This window comes from Apteryx mantelli, chromosome 3 (genome assembly GCF_036417845.1).
Source record: "Apteryx mantelli isolate bAptMan1 chromosome 3, bAptMan1.hap1, whole genome shotgun sequence".
Taxonomy (NCBI): Eukaryota; Metazoa; Chordata; class Aves; order Apterygiformes; family Apterygidae; genus Apteryx; species Apteryx mantelli.
Genome location: NC_089980.1, coordinates 114,738,379 through 114,760,010, shown reverse-complemented (window position 1 = coordinate 114,760,010; position 21,632 = coordinate 114,738,379). Strand labels below are relative to the sequence as shown.

At 35.0% G+C, this 21,632-nt stretch overlaps 1 protein-coding gene across 1 annotated transcript in view; it reads right to left on the bottom strand.

The window, feature by feature from the left end:
* CSMD1 (CUB and Sushi multiple domains 1) overlaps nt 1–21,632 on the bottom strand; it is a 1,279,784-nt gene that overhangs the window by 494,426 nt on the left and 763,726 nt on the right. Inside the window, exon 7 of the mRNA XM_067294827.1 lies at nt 8,328–8,405. Coding sequence (XP_067150928.1) covers nt 8,328–8,405 — 78 coding nt within the window. The remainder of the gene's footprint in view (nt 1–8,327; nt 8,406–21,632) is intronic.

The following is a 21,632-nucleotide window of genomic DNA, read 5'->3' as shown; positions in this document are numbered from 1 at the left end:
TTGCATAAAAGTGCCAATGTTTAAGTACTATTTCCGTCTTTTTTCTTTTCTTTTAAACTGAACATTTAGCATATGTTCAGTATTTCTGTAAAAAAGCCTTTTGAAATAAAATGGGATATTTACAGACACGCTAGGCTCAAATCTTCAGCCTATTGTTTCCTACCATGGTGATTAATACATCAGTAAGTTATAAGGTAGCTTTTCTCTCACTTATGGACAGGCCCAATATAAACACTAGCTTGAAAAGTGCTTTCCTTTTCAAGCTGCAAGATTTGGAAGAATGAAAAGCAGCTTTCATGCCTGACAGGGCTGGAGACTCTGTTACATTGGTGTATTCATTTAGGAAGTTTAGGACTGGGCACTCACAAATGTGACTGCTTTCAGCTTCTGCAAATTAACCTAGGACCATGCAACACACAAGCACAGGGCGACTTCCATTGAGAACACTAACATCCTCAGAGAGGCACCAAACTCCTGTAGAAACTAATGGGAAAGAGGTTACTCCATACCGATCTAGCACATAACAATCGTACAGTTTTGATTCCTCCGGTGAATCTTAATCTCAAATTTCTGTTTTTACAAACCTATTGGTGAAGAGGTTTTAGGCAAAAAGTCTCTGTTTTCCTTATGTGAGAAGTGGAATATCTGACATTAAGCATAGCAGACCCTGAATAGATCTTCAGGAAAGGTCACGAAAGCACTATAGATGAATCCTGTCACTTTTCGTCATTGTGTTGCAATGTGTTATGAAGATTTCAAGAAAAAGCAGTTTTAAAAGAAAGTGGTATTTTTAAAAGGAAATCCTAAGATCCACAGTTAGAAATTACTATTTATAAAGGACACAAAGAAAATGTTACTAGAAAATACAACATGGCTGCATCTTCCTCCCAAACAGTTAAGTGCGCTATCCTTTTTTCCTCATTCTTTTTTTTTTCTGGTAGCAATAGCAAACTGATCATCGGTGTGTCAGTGCTGGGCAAACAAACCCCCGTAGGCTTGTTTAGAAAACTTATAAACAGTAGTCTCTGCCTCAGGATGAAAAGCAAGCCTGAAAGCTGCCAGCATTTTGATATTTGCTTTAGTTGTTTTAGTTGAAAGTGAAACCAGTCATGGAGATGGTGAGATTTATGTTATGTTTATTTCTCCAAACTGCTTTTAACTTAGCTCTTGCTTGAGGGTGTACATGCCTCAGGAATTTTATCAGATAAAATCTACTACTTGCTAGCAGGTTGATTTTTTTTTTTTTTTAATCTCTAAGATCATTGTATTTTTTTTTTTATTCATGCCTTACTTGCTTTATACCTTTTTATTATAATTTCATGTACTACTTTTTAAAATATTGATAGCGAAAAACAGACATGCAGAGAGCTCTTACGTACACAGGATCCAAAGCATGAGATCTTTTGATACAAAATCATCTATAGTCACTTGGGTGGCTTATTTCAAATCCTGCTTATCAGTAGTGATCAATCCCACCACTGATGCAATGTGGCTTTAATTAATTAAGGATATAGCATCAGATGCTATGTTTGATTACTGATCCTCTCTCTGTATTTTCCCTTCACCAAAGGGAAACCCTAAATATACATCCAGATGCTTTTGAAGAATATGTGCAGATGTCTACTAGTTACATTCTTTCCAATTACTGCAAACTTAAACCAAGATGTTAACCTGAAAAGCGCTTGTCCAGAATGGTCATTTCTTTCTTCAAGAAATCAATGAAATATATTTTTGGTTGTAAGTAATCATTACAAACATAAATTCATATTAGAGACTGGAGTGAAGAAGAATCTTAACAAGCTGCAAAAATTAAAACTCTTTTTTTTTATTTGAAAACCTCTCGACAATCACTAATCTTCTGCCTCTCTGCAGAACTACACTTTTACTTGATTGGGCTTTTGTCCTACATAGAAAACCTACAGCACAATGCATTTAACCATAGTGCATCCTTGAGTATAAAGGATTATATTATGTTCAAAGTTATATAAGGTTAGTGTGTAACTTTGACATAGCTTTGTTTTATTTTTGCTTTAAGTTAGAGGCTCTATAAGTTTTGTATTGAAACAAAAAGCATTGAGTACCCTGAGCTCCATGTACAATGTTTTTTGCTGATGCATAGGCATGCTGTAGAATTTCTACTACCTTCACAGCAAGAATCAGATGTAGATAGACAACTGTAACGATACAGTTCCTGAAAATAGTTACATTTATTCTATATAATTACAGGCTCATGTGAAATACAAATTTTGCAAGGGTTCCACTAAATTTAACACCTTTGGAAGGAATGGAGCTTGCAGTGAATGTTTAAATTGAACTTCATATAGGATATTTGAATGAAAGCTGTTAAAACAATGAATATTGAATAGTATTTCCTGACTCTTATTTGACCCAACATAGCACATGATACCCTGTGAAAATTCAACTTCAAAAAAAGAAATGGTCTTTTATTTGTTAAGATGCAATGCAATATAAGCACAGAGGAAAAAGGTTTAAAGCTTGGGGTGCAATAACATCAAAATAAGAATAAAAACTGAAATTATTCCATTAAATATGCATTTTAAAAATAATAATATGGAGTTCTTACACGCTTTTTCATTCTTCCTACAATAATTTGGCAAAAAATCCTAAAAATGAAATAAAAAATAAAAAGAATTTTTGGGAAAACAATAAGGAAGCTAATTTAAATATTAAACAGAAAAATAATAAATTGATAGTTATATCATGATAATCTTTAAATTTCATTACAAAAAAAGGTCATGAGCAATAATTTTATCGTTTGCAACTGTAGCAAGAAGATGACCTTGAGCTGTTGTCATATCAGTTTGTTAAGCTGATTGCATATTAACTTGCATATCAGTAAGTTTGCTATACATTTCTAAATATTGATCTTTTTAATATCTAAAAAGTCTTAAATAAATTGTTCTTTACTAGGAATAAGAATAAATAAGATAGAAAATTGTGCTATTAAGTGCAACTATTTAGTCCAATATTGTCCTAGGGAAATGGTTTTTCATTAACGTAAAAGCAAAACTTGTACTAGTCATTATCTTGCTTCTGTCAAAGTGCATTTATCAGTAGCAAAATATAATGAAGAAGAAACTGTCAGTTATTTAAAATGCAATGACTATATTGGTAAGAAACAAAATTCAATCCTAAAAACTTGCTGTGAACTCCTTTTTAACTTTATGTGATGTACTAAGCTATTTTTTCAAAGTTACCCAGCAGCAAAATAAATGACTGCTGTCATTCTTCCTTTCTTACACAGAATTAGCAATGTAATCCTGTTTTGGAATTAGTCACCGTAGTTTCAACGGTATGTGCCATTAATTCACCTTAATGGGCTGCGACCAATCAATACTGAGTCTGTAAACTCATTTGTTCTTTGGCTCTACATGGTAAAAATCATTACCTTAAAATAACTCTTTTTTTTTTTTTTCATCTGCAGGTAAAGAACTGTTTGGATAAACTCTGTAGCTAAGCTGTCAAAGGATGTATTAATATATCCAAAAACCCATTCCAAAACCATGATTTTTAAAATATTTCCAATGGCTTTTTTTCAATATTCTGAAATATATTTTCAAATAATACTACAAAAGTCTGAAATTGCTTCAGTGAAGTTTAAGAGGTTTTTACTCAGTGACAATGTACAATAGCTAGCTTTGCAAGAATACGTTAATTTGCAGATTATACATTTTGCACAGACAAGTCTAAGTCACTCAGTAATTAATATTTACTACAAATCTTTAACATCATTCAATACAATCAACATGTTTTTAAAGAATCGCTTAGGCTTCACCTGTTAATCTTTGTTGCTTTTCCTGAATGTGGAAATTCCCTGCAGTTGGCTGTGTCACATGGCTCAAGCCAGTATCTTGCATTTTGGCAAGAACAAACTTGGGAAATCAGCTAACCCACACCTCTGTTCTCACTACTGCTTAGCCTTTCTAATCCGACTGCACTTGCAGATTTGCATGCACCACATAACCCTTATGAGTATTTCCCTGTTTCACATGATATAATGGGTCTCACCTCACTGAACATCCCTGGCGTTACAGGGAGCTTGCTGCAGTAGTGTGCTCTGTCTGTTCTTCTGCTGGTAAGGAGGCATGGAGAAGGCTTCCCTCCTCAGGCTGATCAGGACGCCAAAGCATTCACAGAGGCACTGGGTGGCAAGGTGGCAAGTACAGCCCTGCCTTCTCTATGTTCCATAGCTTGGTGTCCAGAAGAAAGCCCTGCACTCACTCATTATTCTCTGCATTTGGAATGACCAAGAGTGACTGCCTGGTATGAATCAGAGGCTAGACTTGAAAAGATTAACCATCAGGGTCTCCTTCTTGCCTAGAAAATAAGCCTTCTTTTATAAGGACTATGGTCACCTAACAATGGTCTGTCTTCATGGTCAACTTTATTAGGGATCCTTCTCCTCCTTTCTCCTGTACATCTCCTCCTTCTCTCGGATGTACAAGATGCTCCCTGTACAACCTCTCTACTGTAGATCCTTTGCCTGTATGTTTAGAGGTGATAATTATCCTCTGACAGAGTTTCCGGGCAGGAATATTGCTAGTGCAAGAACTAGCGATCAGATAAAATTTGTATCTAACCAGTCACAATGCAAACTATAGTCATAGTGGTTTTAGAAGAAGGACACAACCATTGGGGACGCAAAGTTTGTAGGCTTATTCCATGTTAGAATAAGAAAGAGTGACGACAGCAAGAGAGATCAAACACCTTCCTTCAAGAATATTACCCATTTATGTAAAAAAAATTAAGGTCACTCAAGTGAGTAGATTGATCCAGCAATTAAATGGATGGCCCCCCAAACCAGCAGTAGAATTTGTTTTCCTCAAGCAGATTCATAAACTAAAACTCTCTCCTTACTCCTCTTCACATGACTAAGACAAAATTCGCTTGACATTGCATTTGGTCAGTGTTTGTGGCAGCTCCAGCACTAACGAGGACCAGCTATCAGAAAGCATCCACTGGAGCTGTCTGTCCATTTATTTGCTCCCAGTTTACTGTTCCAAAAACTGCCAATCCCAGTACTTAAGCCCCCAGTAGGCCAGCTTACACTTTGGATAAACCAGGACCTCATTTTAATTCAAATATCTTTCCCATCCTTTTTCCATTTCCTTGCCTAGATTATTCATGGTCCAGCTGCAGCTGGCGCACTGCTGAAGGATACTGGCTGGCAGGAGCATTCTGGCAACAGACTGACTTGATGTGTTTCCTTCAGGTGTGTTCAGGAGAAAAACAAAAACAAATCAAAACCCTGCTGTTCATTCCCTGGGGAGGGGCACATGATATAATGGCTTTTTTCCCACAGTAAATCTACTGAGGCTCTTGTATCCCAAAGCCACACTTCGTTACCTGACTGTTTATAAAGGATGGCAGAGCAGTTGAAAGCAAGCACTAGGAATGCAGCTGAGTCCAGGAGAGGAGGAGTGAGATACGACTGCATGTGACTGAAATACTGTTCTGCATCCCACAAGGGATAATCAGTGTGCTGGTGACATTCTGTGCCTAAATCCTAACCGAGCTGTGCCACTGGGAAATGGTTCCTGCAGCTGCTCTCAGACTGTGCTTGGGAGGAAGAGCTACAGGAAACAAGCAGGTCTTGGTGCTTGAAGGACACACAGGCAGACTGGGTCTGCTTTTTCGGGGCCACACCATGCTCGGTCCCTCCTCAACTCTCTCGAGATGAACAAACTAGCTATCACAAATCTGCTTCTATGTGACAGAGCTAGTATGAAGAGTTTAGGCATTAGATGCTTTCAAGAATTGTACCCCGTCAAGTCTAAAAGGTTAAACATTAAGCATAAAGAAGTCAGCCTTACTTATTTATGTATTTATTTTCATTGAATCAATCAAATTTCATTATTGATTTAATCATAACAGTCCAGTAGTCAGTACTTTTTAAAGTCTCACACTTATCTTTCTAGTATAGCAACCTATTATATCAATAGTAAAATCTACAATATATTACTTTGTACTGCTTCTCTGTTCAGCAAAGCAGTAAGCTGGTCACAAAAATTACCAGGAATTAAATTACTGTTATATTCTCCAATTCAGAGAAGGATGGCAAGAAACCATCAGCTTCTGCTGTTTTTTTGTCCAGCTTACTATAGCGAATTATGAATTGTTGCATCTGTACTGATTTGGGAGCAAAGCAAACGTCTGTGTCTGCAGAGCCACTCACCTGTGGGTGTGATCACCGCACACTCTGTCACCTAGTCCATTTCCCAAGCCTGCCTCAGAAAAGGGCTTCCAGGATTTCCACACATAGTCTATCTCCAAGTATATCTCAGAGCAGGCACCTCAAGCCACTAGGTGTGTTTAGGAAAAATAAAAGGGGAATCCAACAGAAATGGCAATTGGAAAGGGAACATTTGCAGCTTCACTTACTGCACACCAAAAAGTCTGATCTCTGTGGAGCCAGCAACGTCACTGAAAAGACCTGCAGCTTGCATAGTTATAGCGCTCTATTCATGACGGTCTAAGGACGTAAGCAAGACAAGTTTGTTTGGGGAAGTATTATCTTTTATTAGACTACTTACAAAATAAAAAAAAGAAAGACAAGCTTTCAAAAACACAAATGCTTCCTCATACAGGTGAAGAAAAAACTGTGTCTAGTCGTCTAACCACATATAGACAAAGGACTTCACCCAGGCATTTCCTTTCCCTGCCAATATATCAGAATGAACATCCAGAGCATCTTCAAAAGAGGGAAAGAAAAATTTTTCCCAAGACAATCTGTGTTAAGATAGTAAAATATAGCCTTTTAAAGTGTCAGTTTCAGTAAGCAAATAAAAATAAAAAGAACGTGTTATAAAAGTGTTCCAACACTTTTACACAAACTAATATATAGAACTCCAACTCAAATTCTTTTACTGGCCACTACAGGGGAGATTTTCAATAAATGTGTTAGATTTCCTAATGTTTTATTTCAGTGTTAAAAATGTGAATAAGGTAATACTCCTCTTACAGTATTTACCATGCCTGTATTCACATTCTATCTGCCACTCAAAAAGGAGAAGTAAGCTTTCTAGTTTTATATACAGAGAATATTGAAAAGATCTAGCACACAAAAATGGAAATAGTCATTCATCTTTAATTTACTTGCTTAGATATTTGCTAATTGGAATGAGTCGGTAATATCCATTCTTATCAGTCCTCCGAAGCTGAATTCATAATTACTTTTTCATCTGTGCTATTATTGGTTTAAAAAAAATGGTTAAATGCTAAGAGTTTGCATCAGAAAGAGTAGCAAAATATACTTTAATCTAAATGTGTGTGTTTTAATCTTATCATTTTTTATAAGTTTCACATAGGTGAAACTAATGGTAATGACGCACATTTTAGTTTTATGTTGTAAAAGCAGATATGAGATATAGCTTTACAAGTAAAAACACATAGGAAAAAAATACAAAAGACATATTTGAAGTAAACAGCAGACTGCCTGATACTAATTTTTCCATAGCCTGTCTTACTTTCACTTTCTGTAATTAAACGTGGTGTCTGACAGCATGTGCTCTGAGACTGTAAGCAAAGATCACACAGCTCCCAGAAGTAACTTATAAATAAGAAATAACCACCCATTCAGATACCAGCACCAAAGAGATGGATCAACTTTTTCTGCTGCGCCTTGCACAAGAAGCACCTTTTGAGTGCCATACCAGCAATGTACAATATTTAAAACAGACAATTTCCACCCTCAGACTACATATGGGGAAAAAGGTGTAGAGGGACTAAATAGATGCCTTCCCAGAGCACATTCAACATGCACAAAGAAAAGGTGACGCTGTGGTCTCTGATCTCTTGTCACAAAGACAGACAGGGTGGCAAGGAGGGGGCAAGAATTAGAGAGCTGTGATATTAACCGAGGGAAAGAAAAAATATAAGAAAGTGTAAACCTTGATTCAGAGATGGATAAGATACCTTAACTGCCCCCCAGTACTGATCTGATAAAGCCCATATGGCACTATATTGTGTGGAGTTGCTAGCTTGAGTCTGCATTAGTTTTGCATCTCTGAACTCTAAATGTTCTGATATGTAAAAAGGATTATTTTTTTATTTATTTATTTTTATTTTTTATTTTTATTCTACAGACTCATATTTTTCAGACATTACAACACCATATTCTGCTTTCTGCCCCCTCAGTGTTGTTACCAGCAGAGTTCTATAAACAGTGACAGTTGAAACTATAATGACCATTTTATGACCATTGCTTCCCAGCATTTCAAGTTTTTCTTTCTCTCTGATCTGTATGCATGTTAAGACTCAGGAAGATATATGCAGTCACTCTAAAGATAATGGTATAAACAACTTACAGACAGAATTCTTGTGGTTACTGTCTTTGTTGGGCAACATCTTGACTCCTCTTGATTTCAGTTCAATTGCTTTTTTCACTGGGAAAACAAGCAAACAAAAAGAAGATAATTTATTATTAAACAATGTAGAGAAGAAAATGTAGCAGCCAAATCACATGCATTATAACAATATAAAGCAACATAGGAGTCCTACAAACACATCAAAATAATTGCAATCTCTATGACAATTGAAATAATTTTTTGCAAAAACATAATGATTTATTATATTTCAGAAGAAGCTGAGCTCTTTAATTGAGATTATCTACATTTGCAATATTTTGAATTTAAGGTTCCTTAGGGTCAAGCAAAACAAAAATCTGTCCTAATTACTTGTATTGATTTCCTATCTTTACCGCTGCATAAGGCAAAATTTTAAACATTTTTACAACCTATTTCTTATTTAAAATGTACGGTACATTATATATATGTATCTGAGGACCACAAACTTTAAACATGATATTTACAAAATGGTTTTTATTTGATCCATTCTTCAGTAGTAGAAATGTTTTTACCTCAGTTTCCTAAAGGGATTAATGTCATGTGATCACACGGTGTTAGGTTCTTTCATTTACTTAACCTGTTTTGAATCTACAAGGCAATTTCAATGGAAATTAGAAAGACGGTAAGAGCTCTCAAAGGTACGAAGTTTTGTGAGAGAGAACAGATCCATGAGAGGTTTAATAACTGTTTTTTTAATGTTTCTTTTCTCTTTAGAGAGCTAAACAGAGTGATCTCAGAAACAAAGAAGGAAGGAACTAATACCGTTGTGTGCTAGGGAACATATGGGGTAGAATTAGAATTACAATGTTAGGAGAAACACATAAAAATATAAGAAGAGTTAATCAGAAATTCATTAGTTAGGCAGCTTGGGAACAATCTGATCAATTAAAAATAAAATCAGATATATACAAAAGAAATATGCAACAAACCTAAACAATTGTGCAAAAACAATAGCAGTAGCAAAATAGCTTAATAACTGACTCTGACTGTGTATCAGAATGCTAAAGACATCCTGATGCATGTCAATAATGAAAAAACATAAAAAAGTAAGTCCTGGATTCATAGTAATTTTTTTCTAGAGCTTGTAGTATTTGATAATCTTAAAATGCAAACACTCAACCTAGATACAAACATAAACAAAAATCAGCTCAAGCACTTCTAAAACAGCAATAATTTGTATCATGTACCATATAAATATGCAAATTAATACAACCAATCATCAGTTATACTTGTTGTCAATGTATGGCATATATTTTATGTTTGCTATAATATATACTAATCTGTATGCAAATACTTGTAAGTAGTAAAGTGGTAGGAAGAACAAGTTAACATTTCTTTAAATATCACATTAAAAATTGTGATTTCATTTTATTTGTTTCTTTTTTGGATTTTTGCTGCTTTTGCAAACTCAAAGTGAAGCTGACTTAAGTGTTGAAATTGTTTGGGCAAGCACTGCAAAAAGTATTTTTTGTTCTATATATGCTGTGAAATGTTAGGCAGTGCCGACATTTATGCTTAAACCTGGAAAACAGATGTTCAAATGTTGAAAGATGTTTGAAAAAACACTGTAGCCACATGGGATGAAATAGATTTGATAGCAGTGTGCTGTTTTCCTTTAAGTCAAGAGTATATTATGTGGAAACATCATTGCTTACAGACAATAATGCTAATCTTCTAAAAAATAAATAATAAATAACAAAACATAGGTATCTGTGTTTTCTGGAAGGGTAAGCCTCTTGCATAGAGTTTTCTTAGGATTACTTTCTAGGACTTAGGCACATTTTCCTCAAGTTCAGTCTTCCATTCTGTTTTCTTAGACTACATAACCAGTCTGTTCAAATGATATGGACAGCACAAGTCATGTACCTGAATAGCCGGGATATTTCCTGGGGTTGTGGTCCATCCTGCAGCACAAGTTCCACGTTTCATCAATATCTGTCTCACGTAAAAGACGTAAGCAGGAGGATCTTGGAGGATACAACCCCTACATTGCTTACATTCATGGATGAGTGGTATAATCCTTGAGTCACTCATTATGCAGTAGATAGAGAAAAAGAAGTACTGTCTCCTCCTCTTTGTCCTGTGACCATATTTTAGGACGAAAGTGGCAATAACCACTCAGATTCCTGTGGGACTCACTCCTGGAGGTATTAGAAATGATCAGAGCATGCTTCTCAGGAATGGGGAAAATGATCCCTATAAGCTTTAGTTTGAAATTCAGTGGATAAAAATTGAAACAAGAACAGTTCTGACTTCATATATGACAGACTTTTTCACTATTAGGATAGTTGAGCAGTGAAACAGGTTTCCCAGATGTGTTCTGCAGTCTCCTTTGGAGGTTTTTCACATACCAAGAAAAAGGGATTCTGTACCTCTCTGAAAAACCATTAGATATGGGATTCACCATACTTAAGATCAGTCATTTAAAGTGTAGGTTCTGTGAAAAGAAATAGCTACCTCGAGGGGGCAATTCATCCCCTCATGAGATAGGCACAATGAATCATCCTCTGAAGGGGCCTTTTTCTCTCCATGAAATGTAGCAGAAACATATACCACTGGCTGCAGCTGGATTCCTACAGTTTAGACAGTAACATTAGGTGACAGGAGCTTTTAAGTCTGGAGAACTTTAACAGCCAAATTTGGGTATGTCTGAGCCTTTGGGCCCATGAGGTTAAATGGCAGTTATTTTTTTAATTGAATTAAGCAGGTACAGTCTGTAAAATATGATCTGTTCACCACTTGAAAGAGAAATTGATACTGCTGTACGCTCTGGCTTGAATGAACAAGTTCAACTCCTAACATAAAAAAAAAATCTAAATCACACTTTTGATAACCATTTAAATCCCATTTGAATACCTCTTCTGAGGTGCCAAAGTTACAATATTAAGGCATTTTTTCCTACTTCTTGATTGCTCTTTCATTGAAAAGATTTTCCTACTGGCAAAGATGATTTGCCATTTAATAGCACAAAAAGAAGAATGGGTTAAAGTTAATAATGTCAAATATAAGCAGCACTTTCTGCCTTTTAAATTACTGCTTTTTAAGAATGTGCATAACTTTCTGCTATCTTCTCGAAGATTTATTTAGGCTAAATGAATTTAATTCACTTTGTTTTTTTTCTGAGAGTCATGCCCTCAAGACTCTTTAGGAGATGGGAGATCCATCTTTTAATCTCTTCTAGCACCACTAGTTCAGTGAGGACATCAGAGCTGAGCACTGGAAGTCCAAGACAATCTCATCAGTCTAGTGGAAAGCATCTGCAGAATTCCTTAACTTTAGACTATAGCTAAAATAAACCCAGCCATGAAGAGAATATATGCCCGGTATTCTTTGAATGGATAATAAAATTTAAAGGAAATTTTGAATTTGCAAGGATTCTTTGTAAACAGGCAAACCTATTATGTTTTCTATTAAGCTCTTAAGTTTCTAATATATTTGAATCTGTGAAAAGAAAATACATTTTACCTCAGGCACAATTATCTTGCTGAGCTGATTATGACAATTTAGCAGAAAGTATGTTCTGAGAAATGATGAACCACTGAATAAAATTTCAACTGTTGGTTACAGTCAGGAGGACAACAATTGGATATGTTAAAATAAAACTAACTGAGACATTAGAAAAGCAGTCCCTATGAGGTTTTACCGGAAGAGCATTATTTTCTAATTTACTTACAAATAAACAAAAAACAAAAAAAACCCAACAAAAACTGTAGAAAAGGAGGAGAAGGTCACCTCCAGTCATAGAGATTTCTGTGTATATATTTATATATATTATAGGTATATATTGCATTCAGATTCGGTGTTTATGAGAATCAAATTTAAGTACACCCACAAAATTAGTAAACAATATTTTAAAATTTTGAGTATTTTAAAATAATAATGGAGTTATCTACATCCATATCTGAAAAGAAGATGGTCTAAGACATCTGAGGTCTGCTGCCACTCTGCTATTGAAATGGTTTTTCCAGAAAGCTAACTCTCCTTTGTATTTTCTTTTCCCAAGGCATTTAAAGTATCAAATATAACTGCTAAATAATCTATGTTCATTAAAGAGAAGAAGTTAAGATAAAAACACCAAGAATCTTACATATTTAAAACATTTGCATATGTTTGGGTCAGCAGGACCTAATATTGTTGAGAATGTTCAGAGAAGAAATGAGTTTAAGAAAAATATTCAAAAATAACTAAGTTCTGATAAATTTCAATAAGAAGTTTTGTGTACAGACTGTGGTCTGAAGAACTGCAGAAAGACCTTGCATGACCCATTGACCAGGTAATGAAATGGCAAACAAAATTCAGAGTAGATAAAAGTAGTGATAAATGTTAGAAAGAACAGTCCTATTTTCACACCTAAAATGATGGAGACTGAGCTGATCATCACTACTCAGAAATAAAGCCTAGAATTTAGGAAAGGTATGATCTGTAGGGTTCAAAAAAGGAAATCTGATGTTAGAAATTGTCAGGAAAAGATTAAAGCGCAAGACTAAAATTATTACATCACTGTATAAATTTGTAGTTCACCATACACCTTGACAATTGTGTGCATTTCTGGTCCCTGCATGGACCAGAAAAGGCTCTAGAAGGCTGTAATGGAATGGGGAGAAGGACCCAGGAAGGGTGATGGGGTAATAGGGGTTCCCAAGGTATTCGATGCTCCCTTCTGAGGGACAACTGAGTATGCTAGGACTCTTCAGCCTTGGAAAGCAATGGCTTGTGGGGAAGGGGGGGAGTTGTAAAAGAGGATCAAGAGTGTCATCAAGAGATTGCACAGGGGCTGAGCGTTCACTGTCTTGTTCACTCTAAGAGCTTGGGGCCAACGAATGAAGCTAACACGAGCAAGGCTTCAAACTAGTAAAGGGAGGTGATTCTTCATACAACAAGTAAAAGATGTGTGAAACTCTGCCAAAAGACATTGACAAATGTAGATGCAAGAAGTTTATAAAGTTTCAAAGAATGACTCAACAAGTGCTTGGAAGAGAGCCCTACGGAGGGTTACTAAACAGACAGACTACATCAGGTTCAGGAGATTCCTGCAGCTAAAAATATCTGGAGACAGGAGATGTATTATCAGGAAAATATCACCAGTTTTTTCCCTGTTCTTACTTTTCTGCAGGCATCTACTCCAGGCCGCTTTGGAGACAGGCACTGGCCTAGACAAATACTTTGTCTGAATGTTTGTGGCTATTCTTATGTTCTTATTTTGTCTTTGTGGATTGAAGAAATAGGCCAAAATTCATTCACCAGATAAATCTCATCTTTTTAGGACAAAGGGATGACTCTTCTTTGAGTTCACATTACTTTAGCAGACTATGATCCTTTCCTTTAGACATTGCTAAAAACCTAATATATATACCTCTGCTGTATATGGAAGATGACCTTTTTTGAAAACTCAGCCTGTATTTGCAGAGGCAGTAGCTGTGTGTAGCCTTGGTGAATGCTGTCTCTCAGGGCAGGAGTCCAGGACCTCCAACAGAACATGGATATTGCTCAGTTTGAATTCTCCTCAGGCCTGGAGCTCTTGGTGATGGCCGCCTGTGCGCTCAAAGACATGCTATGTGCTGCCCACGGCAGTACTAGCCTCTCAGCACAGCTCAGTGCTTTTGTAAGCTAGCGGCTTGGATAGTCAGACTATGGCCAGTTCCATGTAAACTGGAAATCTATGGTTTGCTTTCATGTCTTTCCTGAAATATCAGGGGTATATGATACTCAGTGTTGTTTTATATTACAATCAAAATGGTATAAATATCAAATTTTATATTAATTGTTAGATTACTTAGAACAGGAGTAGTGTAAGATTTTGTTTATCATGCGGTAAGATCACAGTTTTGTTCTAAAATAGTTCCAATATATTTTGAGGCATATGCACCTTACAGTGAAAGGTGCCAGATTCTAATTTCAGTTATACCTATGTAGATATGGGGGGATACATCTTCTTTATACAATATTTATATATGCCAAACCCTGATTTGTTATGAAAAATGACTTAGTTAATTAAAATCAGTTATGATTTTATACAATTTTACAATTTTTGCTTTGAAAACAAAAGAGTATATAGCATAGTCTAAGCATTACAATGCCTTTTTAGCTCAAAGAAAAATATTCATTACATATTTGATCTTTTAATATAAATATAATACAAAGAGTTGTTTAAACAAAATGTTCTTCTTTCCTCCTTTAATCAGCTATGTAACTGTATATCAGAAGTACTGCAAAAAGAAGAGGAACTTCTACTGTTTCTATATTCTGTTTCAGTTAGTCCGCTACTACAACGAGATTTAAAGAACTCAGTGAGTTTAAATCATTAGAAAGAAGATTTAGAGGAGCATTGCTTATGTTCAGAAGAGATTGTGATGTATTATGACCTCAAAAATCTATCATTTGATATATTTTCATTAAGTCTGAGCAAATAAACATAGTTGTCTTTTTCTTCTGCTTTGTCTCAGAGACCCAGATATACAAAAATGTTAACATTTATATATTTATATATTTCTAGTATATATTCTTTTAGAAAGAATACAAAATATTAAACTCTACTTAATACACAAACACCCATGTATCATAAAATGTTACGACAGTTTTGAATATGTTATTTTTGAAAGTGAAAACAGTCACTGATAATATCAACTTTATCTTCTGGAGCCATAAGTCACTTCAGAATATTATGCTTTCTCTATATTCCTACTTCTCTGTCATTCAAAAGCAGGATGTTCTACATTTTTTTTCGGCTTACATTAATTTGTAAGAGTGAGTAACTCACAAAAGAATTGCTCTACTGATGCTACTATTATAAAAGCATATTATACACAGCAGCTCATTACAGCAGGGATGGCTTCCTACAATTCGTATAACAATGATTGTTCTAAAATTATTTTTATTTTCCCCAGTTTTGTTTTCAAGGCCTGTTCTTTGAAAACTGCCCTTCCAATCTCAGGAGCATTTCAAAATGCTCTACCACTTGCTCTACTGCTGAAGAGAAGTAAATCTGAAGGTTTGATTTTTTGCATTAGTTTTAAACAGTTTTCTTAACAATTACGCATGGATAAATAAAAGCTCTAAGCAGTTAGTCTTTCAGATATGCTCTGCACATATATCATTTTTACATACATATATTTCACTCATGCAAATAGCTATACAAAGCACAAAGTAACTGAGAATCAGGCTTTGTGGATGTAAGCCATTCTGAAAGCACTACCCTAACAATTTATAACTTTAAACCAAAATGGCTATATGTAATTTTTTTGTATATATTTGTTTTGTTTTACCTTTCCAAAAGTAATGCCAATATTTAAATATTAATATCTGATAACTCTTTTTAATTCTTCCAGAATCTGTTTAGTTAATTGGTTGAAGTGTTAAACTACATTTTGGAGCAAGATGTTTCATCTGCATTTGTTGTGTAATTTGGAGAAGACAAAATAGACTTTTTTCATTGCACACCTCATCACCACATGCACCTTGAAAATGGTGATGACCTATATGAAATCTAGAAAAAGTTTAGTGCTGCTAGAATTCTCAAGTTATTCAATGTATTTACAATTAAAATTTTTCTCTGACACTGGAAGGTGCTTCTGGATGAATCAGTGATTAAAAACAAAAGTAACTTGCAAGCTAGCAAAAATATTTTTAACATCTGCAAGTTCTTCAAATATAATTTCAAGGGAAGAAATCCAGTTTTCTGTGAAAGCTATTAACAATTATGAAGTACTTCTTACTGTGGGTTATTGTGTTCTTGCATTCTATGGAGCAATTAATTCTTATTTGAACTTATATTTGAAAATACACTGGGAGAGATCCTGCAGAGTGCTGACGGCAGTGTGTCCTCTCAAATTTACAAGAGATTTTGAATTTCCTCAGGGAATGTTGCCTGCTGGGACCATAATGAAAACCTTTATAATGTGTTTGTCTTTACTTCCATCATGGTAAAAATTTGTGCTAACTCAAATAAAATACTCAATAAAGATAAAAAAAAATCAAACTGGAAATAAAATATCAATATAAAAACCTTTTTAAAAAAGATTATAATACACTGTTACATATACTTCCTACATATTCAGAAATTTACACTGAAATGTGAAAATAACTGGAAAAGAAACTGAACTCAAATTATCCAAAGAAATGTCTCTTTTTTTAATAAAAGCTATCCCCTGGATAAATCAAGCAATAGCCCCAAAGCAAATAAACTCAGAAGTGCTTTGAGTATGAATGACATTTGAAAACAAAAATTTCTGCAGAACATTGTCATTTCCAGTGAGTTCCCAGAGGAAATTACAGCAGCTTCCCACTGACTCCTGTCCCTTTTTAATATCTACATTTAAAAGGAGTTTCTGAAGTCTGATGCTCTTTGCTGCTGACTTGGTGAGCTCAGACACAAGTTTAACTAATTCCATGGAACAGCTAAACCAAATGTTATAATTAAAAAGCCAATGGAAAAAAAAAACTTCAGTCACTGAATAAGGGATTAATATTACTTTTTGTAAGTCAGTAAGGTTTGATAAAATACCACTAATAGCATCTATCTGAAGTATAATGTAAGCATCCAGGCATGGTATTGAAGTTTTAATAGCAGAAGCTTTTCCACATGGGCAGTAGGAAATGAAGCATAGATTTTGTTTAATACTTTTAATTATACTTTATTTCTAGGAATCCTTCTGCCCTGCTTTCTCTACTCCCCCCCTCCAAATCAACGAGCTAAAGCTCAAACACAAATGAAGTATCAAATTTGTAAGGAAAAATATGCTACTCTTCCAAAACCACTCTCCTGTACTGAAAACAGAGGGCTTGCTCATAATAGCATTCAGAAATGACAGAATCAAATCTAAAGCTAGTCGATATTAAATTAAAATTATGTATCTACAGAGATAAGTGAATATAATTTATATATGATACAAAAAGGATACAGTGAGATTTCAAGGATATGAGCCTCCTGTTAAGTTTGAACATGTCATGCAACTTCAGGAAAAATCAGATTAAAATAGGATTTAGTCACAGATAGAGAGCTAATAACAAAAACTAGATACTTTGATAATATTGAAGATGGGTAAGATTCTGCCCACAATCCTTATGTTCCTCCTGCTGCTTCTATAAACTTCACATACCTGGTAACTTAAAATTACTCATTGGTAGGGTCCTGAAGACTATGAACATCCCTGAACTATTTTATTGTTTTTTTCATGCACAGAACTGGGGCTTTCTAAGAAACTATAATTAAAAAAAAATGTACTGGATTGGAAGAAGAGACAAAATAGCTAGAAAAAGTCAGTAGGATTTCATGAGGAAGTGCAAAAACATCTTGGAGTAGCAAGATTAGGAGTGAGAGAACAAAAATGGATTTTTGTAACTCTGAAAGGAAAAGTTCTTTGTTGTTATTATTTCTATTCTCAGGGCGATATTACTGTGTTAAAAAAAAAACTAAAAAAAAAAAAAAGGCAAAACAAGTACCAATTTGAAATAGGCATTTAGGACAAAATTTGCAAAGTCAGTTTATCTTCTCACATACAGTTGGTGCATGGAAGGTTGGTTTCATTTTGTCCTAAAAAATATCTGTAAATACAAATGACAAGCAAATGAAGGTTTCAAATGCAGTCTTACAATCTTTTAATGCCTCCATTTATGCACACAAATAGTTTGAAATCAGTGAAACCAGAAAAAGTAAGTTCAAGACAATTCTGGCCAGGACAAGGGCCTAAGAAGTTAAACCAAGCATAGGGCAACATGTTGAAAAGCATCAGCTCTTCATATGTTTTTATTCTTATTCTTATTATTATGAATTATTAGTAATTATACAGACAATGAGAACATAAGACACATTTACCTTCCAGACCAAGCTTCTTGCGATGCAAACATTTTCTGATTTTGGAGAGAACTTCTTTTCTTTTTTGGTTGAAGATGAATTTCAAAATGTCTGTATTACAATGTAAAAAGCTTATATTTGCTTGTCATGTTTGTTTTACAATATAAAGAGCTTATATTTGCTTGTCATATATTCTCAGGATGGCTATGAATTTCAAGAAAAGGTGTCTTTTCATAATTTTGAATATTGCTTGACTAATCATCTAGGAGTTTCATATGCCAAATGCTGTACAAATGCAGGTTAGCAGATAGTATTTGCACCAAGAATTTGCAGTCTTATTCTCAAACAAGAGTAATTTGGGTTGTACTTTTTTGGGGGGGAGGAGGAGAGGGTTGATATAGGTAGGAAAAAGATTGTGGAAAAATGGAAAGAGAAGTGAAGATGTTATGAAGCACAATTAATTGTCCTTTTGTAGGGCATAGCTGAGAAATAATTTAATCCAGAGAAGTTTTGAGGAGATATGATACACTTTAAACATATTAAAGATAACCACAAGGAGGAAAGACATACTCCCCAGTTCCACTAGGGATAAACCAATAATTTACATAGAGACTTCAATTATACAAGAAAAAAGCTTTTTAACAACAAGAATGATGAAGCCCTGAAATAAATTTTCTGAAGGAGTTGTGGAATGTTCATCACTAAAAGTTTTTAAGAGCATGCTAAGCTAAAGTCTGACAAGAACAGTCCTTCTTTAACATAGGGTAAGCTTATCAAGATGTTTTAACCCTATTTTCTACTATTTCATAATAGTAACTCGCAACCTGAAGCCACTTGGATGAATGACAAACCAATCAGAAGCTAAGACCATGGAGGTTTTTCCTGGGATTTCTAGCATATGAAATTGGACTGATTGCTGCATTTAACTGCATATGTAAAAACAGGTATATGATATGCAGTACATAAGGGATATCAAAGTCAGATAAGACACTAGAACCGCACAGACTAGTTGACATACTATTATGCTTGATGTAATTTACTCTCATTTAGAGCTTATATAGTTTAGCCCAGGAATATCTGTGTGGTACTACTGTAAATATACAGATATATTCCCATTCTAAAATTCAGGAATGTCAACAGAAGAATAGTTATAAGTCAAGACACAGAAAGAGATAAAGCTCCATTTTTTGCACAAGTGCTTTCTGGAAAAGCAGATATGATTCCAGAAGAAGAAAACCAACTCCTGCTGTTTGTTCCTACTATGTTCCTTGCAACAGTCCTTGTGTACATCTTTGATGGCATACTGCTTTTTTCCCAATTACCCATATACTTGATCATATTGCCAGGTTTTCCTCCTATGTGAAATAACCTGCGAAGCCTTAAATACTGGCTACCATTCAAAGATAAAATATTCTGACATCATCCGCTGGTACTTTCTCAAGCTGCTTCTGCTGCTGCTCTGCTGAGTTCAGCTCTTGGCTGCCTTTCGTTGCACATTTTTCCCAAGTACAGATATTTGAAGGTGAAAGAGAATCCCAGAGCCTGGTGATTACAGGTAGGGAGGCAGAAAAGCCATGCCCTTCTTGCCCAGCTCTGGGCCTGGTGACACTGTAAGGAATGTACTTGAACATTTCTGTGTGTTCAGGTAAGGGACAGCTTGATTTTAAGCAAAAAAAATCTTAGCTGCATAAACAGAAATTGAGACTTGCAAGCAACTGCATCAGGTAGCATTTAAATACTCTGCCTTTTTTCCAGTATACCAGCCTTCCTCTTGCTGTAGTAGAAGAAATAATTTAATATCTTCAACACTTTATATGTTGAGAGAGTGGAAGAGAGATATCTATTACACAGATTTATATCTAGCTCTACATATTTTGCAGAGTTCAATAAGTAACAGGGAAGTATTTCCAAAAACCTTGATAGGGTTGTTCTCCTGAGAGAATTAGCAAATTTATCTCAATACAATGCAGAACTCATCAAATTCCTTTTGCTTTAGTCTCATTGCTCTGATTTTTTTGAAGTTGGGTAGTCTTGTTTCGAAAAAAAATTATTTTCTTAGTTCAGATTGTAGAGTCCCATCAAGCACTCTGTTTTCTTTGTCTTTGCCCCTTGATTGTTCCGGGTTCTTCTCTTAAGAGTCATTTACAGCAGTACTACCATCTTTTGCATGGAGGAAATGATCTACAATTCATCGGTTTCGCAGCATTAGTGTTTTCTCTGGAGTTTGCTTACAGATCAAACATTTCTTTCTTATCACTCGAGTCATGTGAGATTATTAACTGCCTCTAGGGTTTTTTTCTGCTTCACTATGGCCTGCCATACCATGAAGTCCTTTGAAAGTTGACTATCTATGAGAATAAGAAAAAAATAGCCATCCTCAATCTTTCCATTCACTTTAACTCTTTTTTTCTTTTTTTTTAAACAGAAACAGAAATACTCTGACAAAACTAGTCTGACAAAAACACACCTGGCTATTTTTCAAAATATTTTCTTGACTCTTATTTTACTTTTCCTCATCCAGGCTTGTTCTATAAATATATTCCAGGAAGTGTTTCACAAATACTTAGCATGTAATTATTCAACTTCCCGGTCAATGGGAATAAAATACCGGACACTTGGTTTTCTAAGTAACAGACTTTGGAATTTAAAATTGCCAGTGTGCAATTGCCATAGCACTTCACAAATTTGCCCTTTTCAAATTCTGTAGCTTTGATCTTTATTTTTGGTGGATATTTTTGTTTGTTTGTTTATTTTTTGCCAGGATTTTCTATCTGACTGTAGTGTCACAAAATCTCCAAATGGGTGTCTGTTGTCAACATCTGTTTAGGCTTGTTCTGAGAAGTCAAAAATTATCCTGAATTCTGCATAGCAAGTTCTGGTCAAGCTATCTGTGGCAGAACAAGCTTTGAAATATTTCCTATCTATTTCTCCACAATGTCTTATTTCTCTTACCAGTATTATGTGCTCTTCCTTATCCTTCTACTAGCTGAAGACTCAGCTTAAGAAAAGCTAAAGCTTTTTCCCTTCTCACATAAGCATTTCTTCTTGGCAAATGTCACTTCAATACATACTCAACAGGGAGCACTTCATTGCTGGCCAAATGATGTCATGTCCCTGAGTTCGACTGTGTGATTTTAGCTAGGACTTATTCCAACACTCCAATGAAATTACCTATATCTAAAACTAAATTGTACACCTTCCACTCCACCAGTCTGAAGAATGTTTTGAGCCAATATTTCTTAAATACACCAAAACAAACATGAAATTCTTTCCTCGTGGAAGACAGCAACTTTAGGAAGAATGAGCCTGTTGTTCTAATGCCCCCATTATACTTCCATCTACCTTCTCTATAATTATAAAATAGTGTTCAGCAATCATCTTGAAAACAATTTCTTGCTTCAGTACTTGTGTCCATAAATTAATTTTATGAAGGGAATTCTATGCTAAATCCTCTTCTAAAATAAGGCCCTGGACTT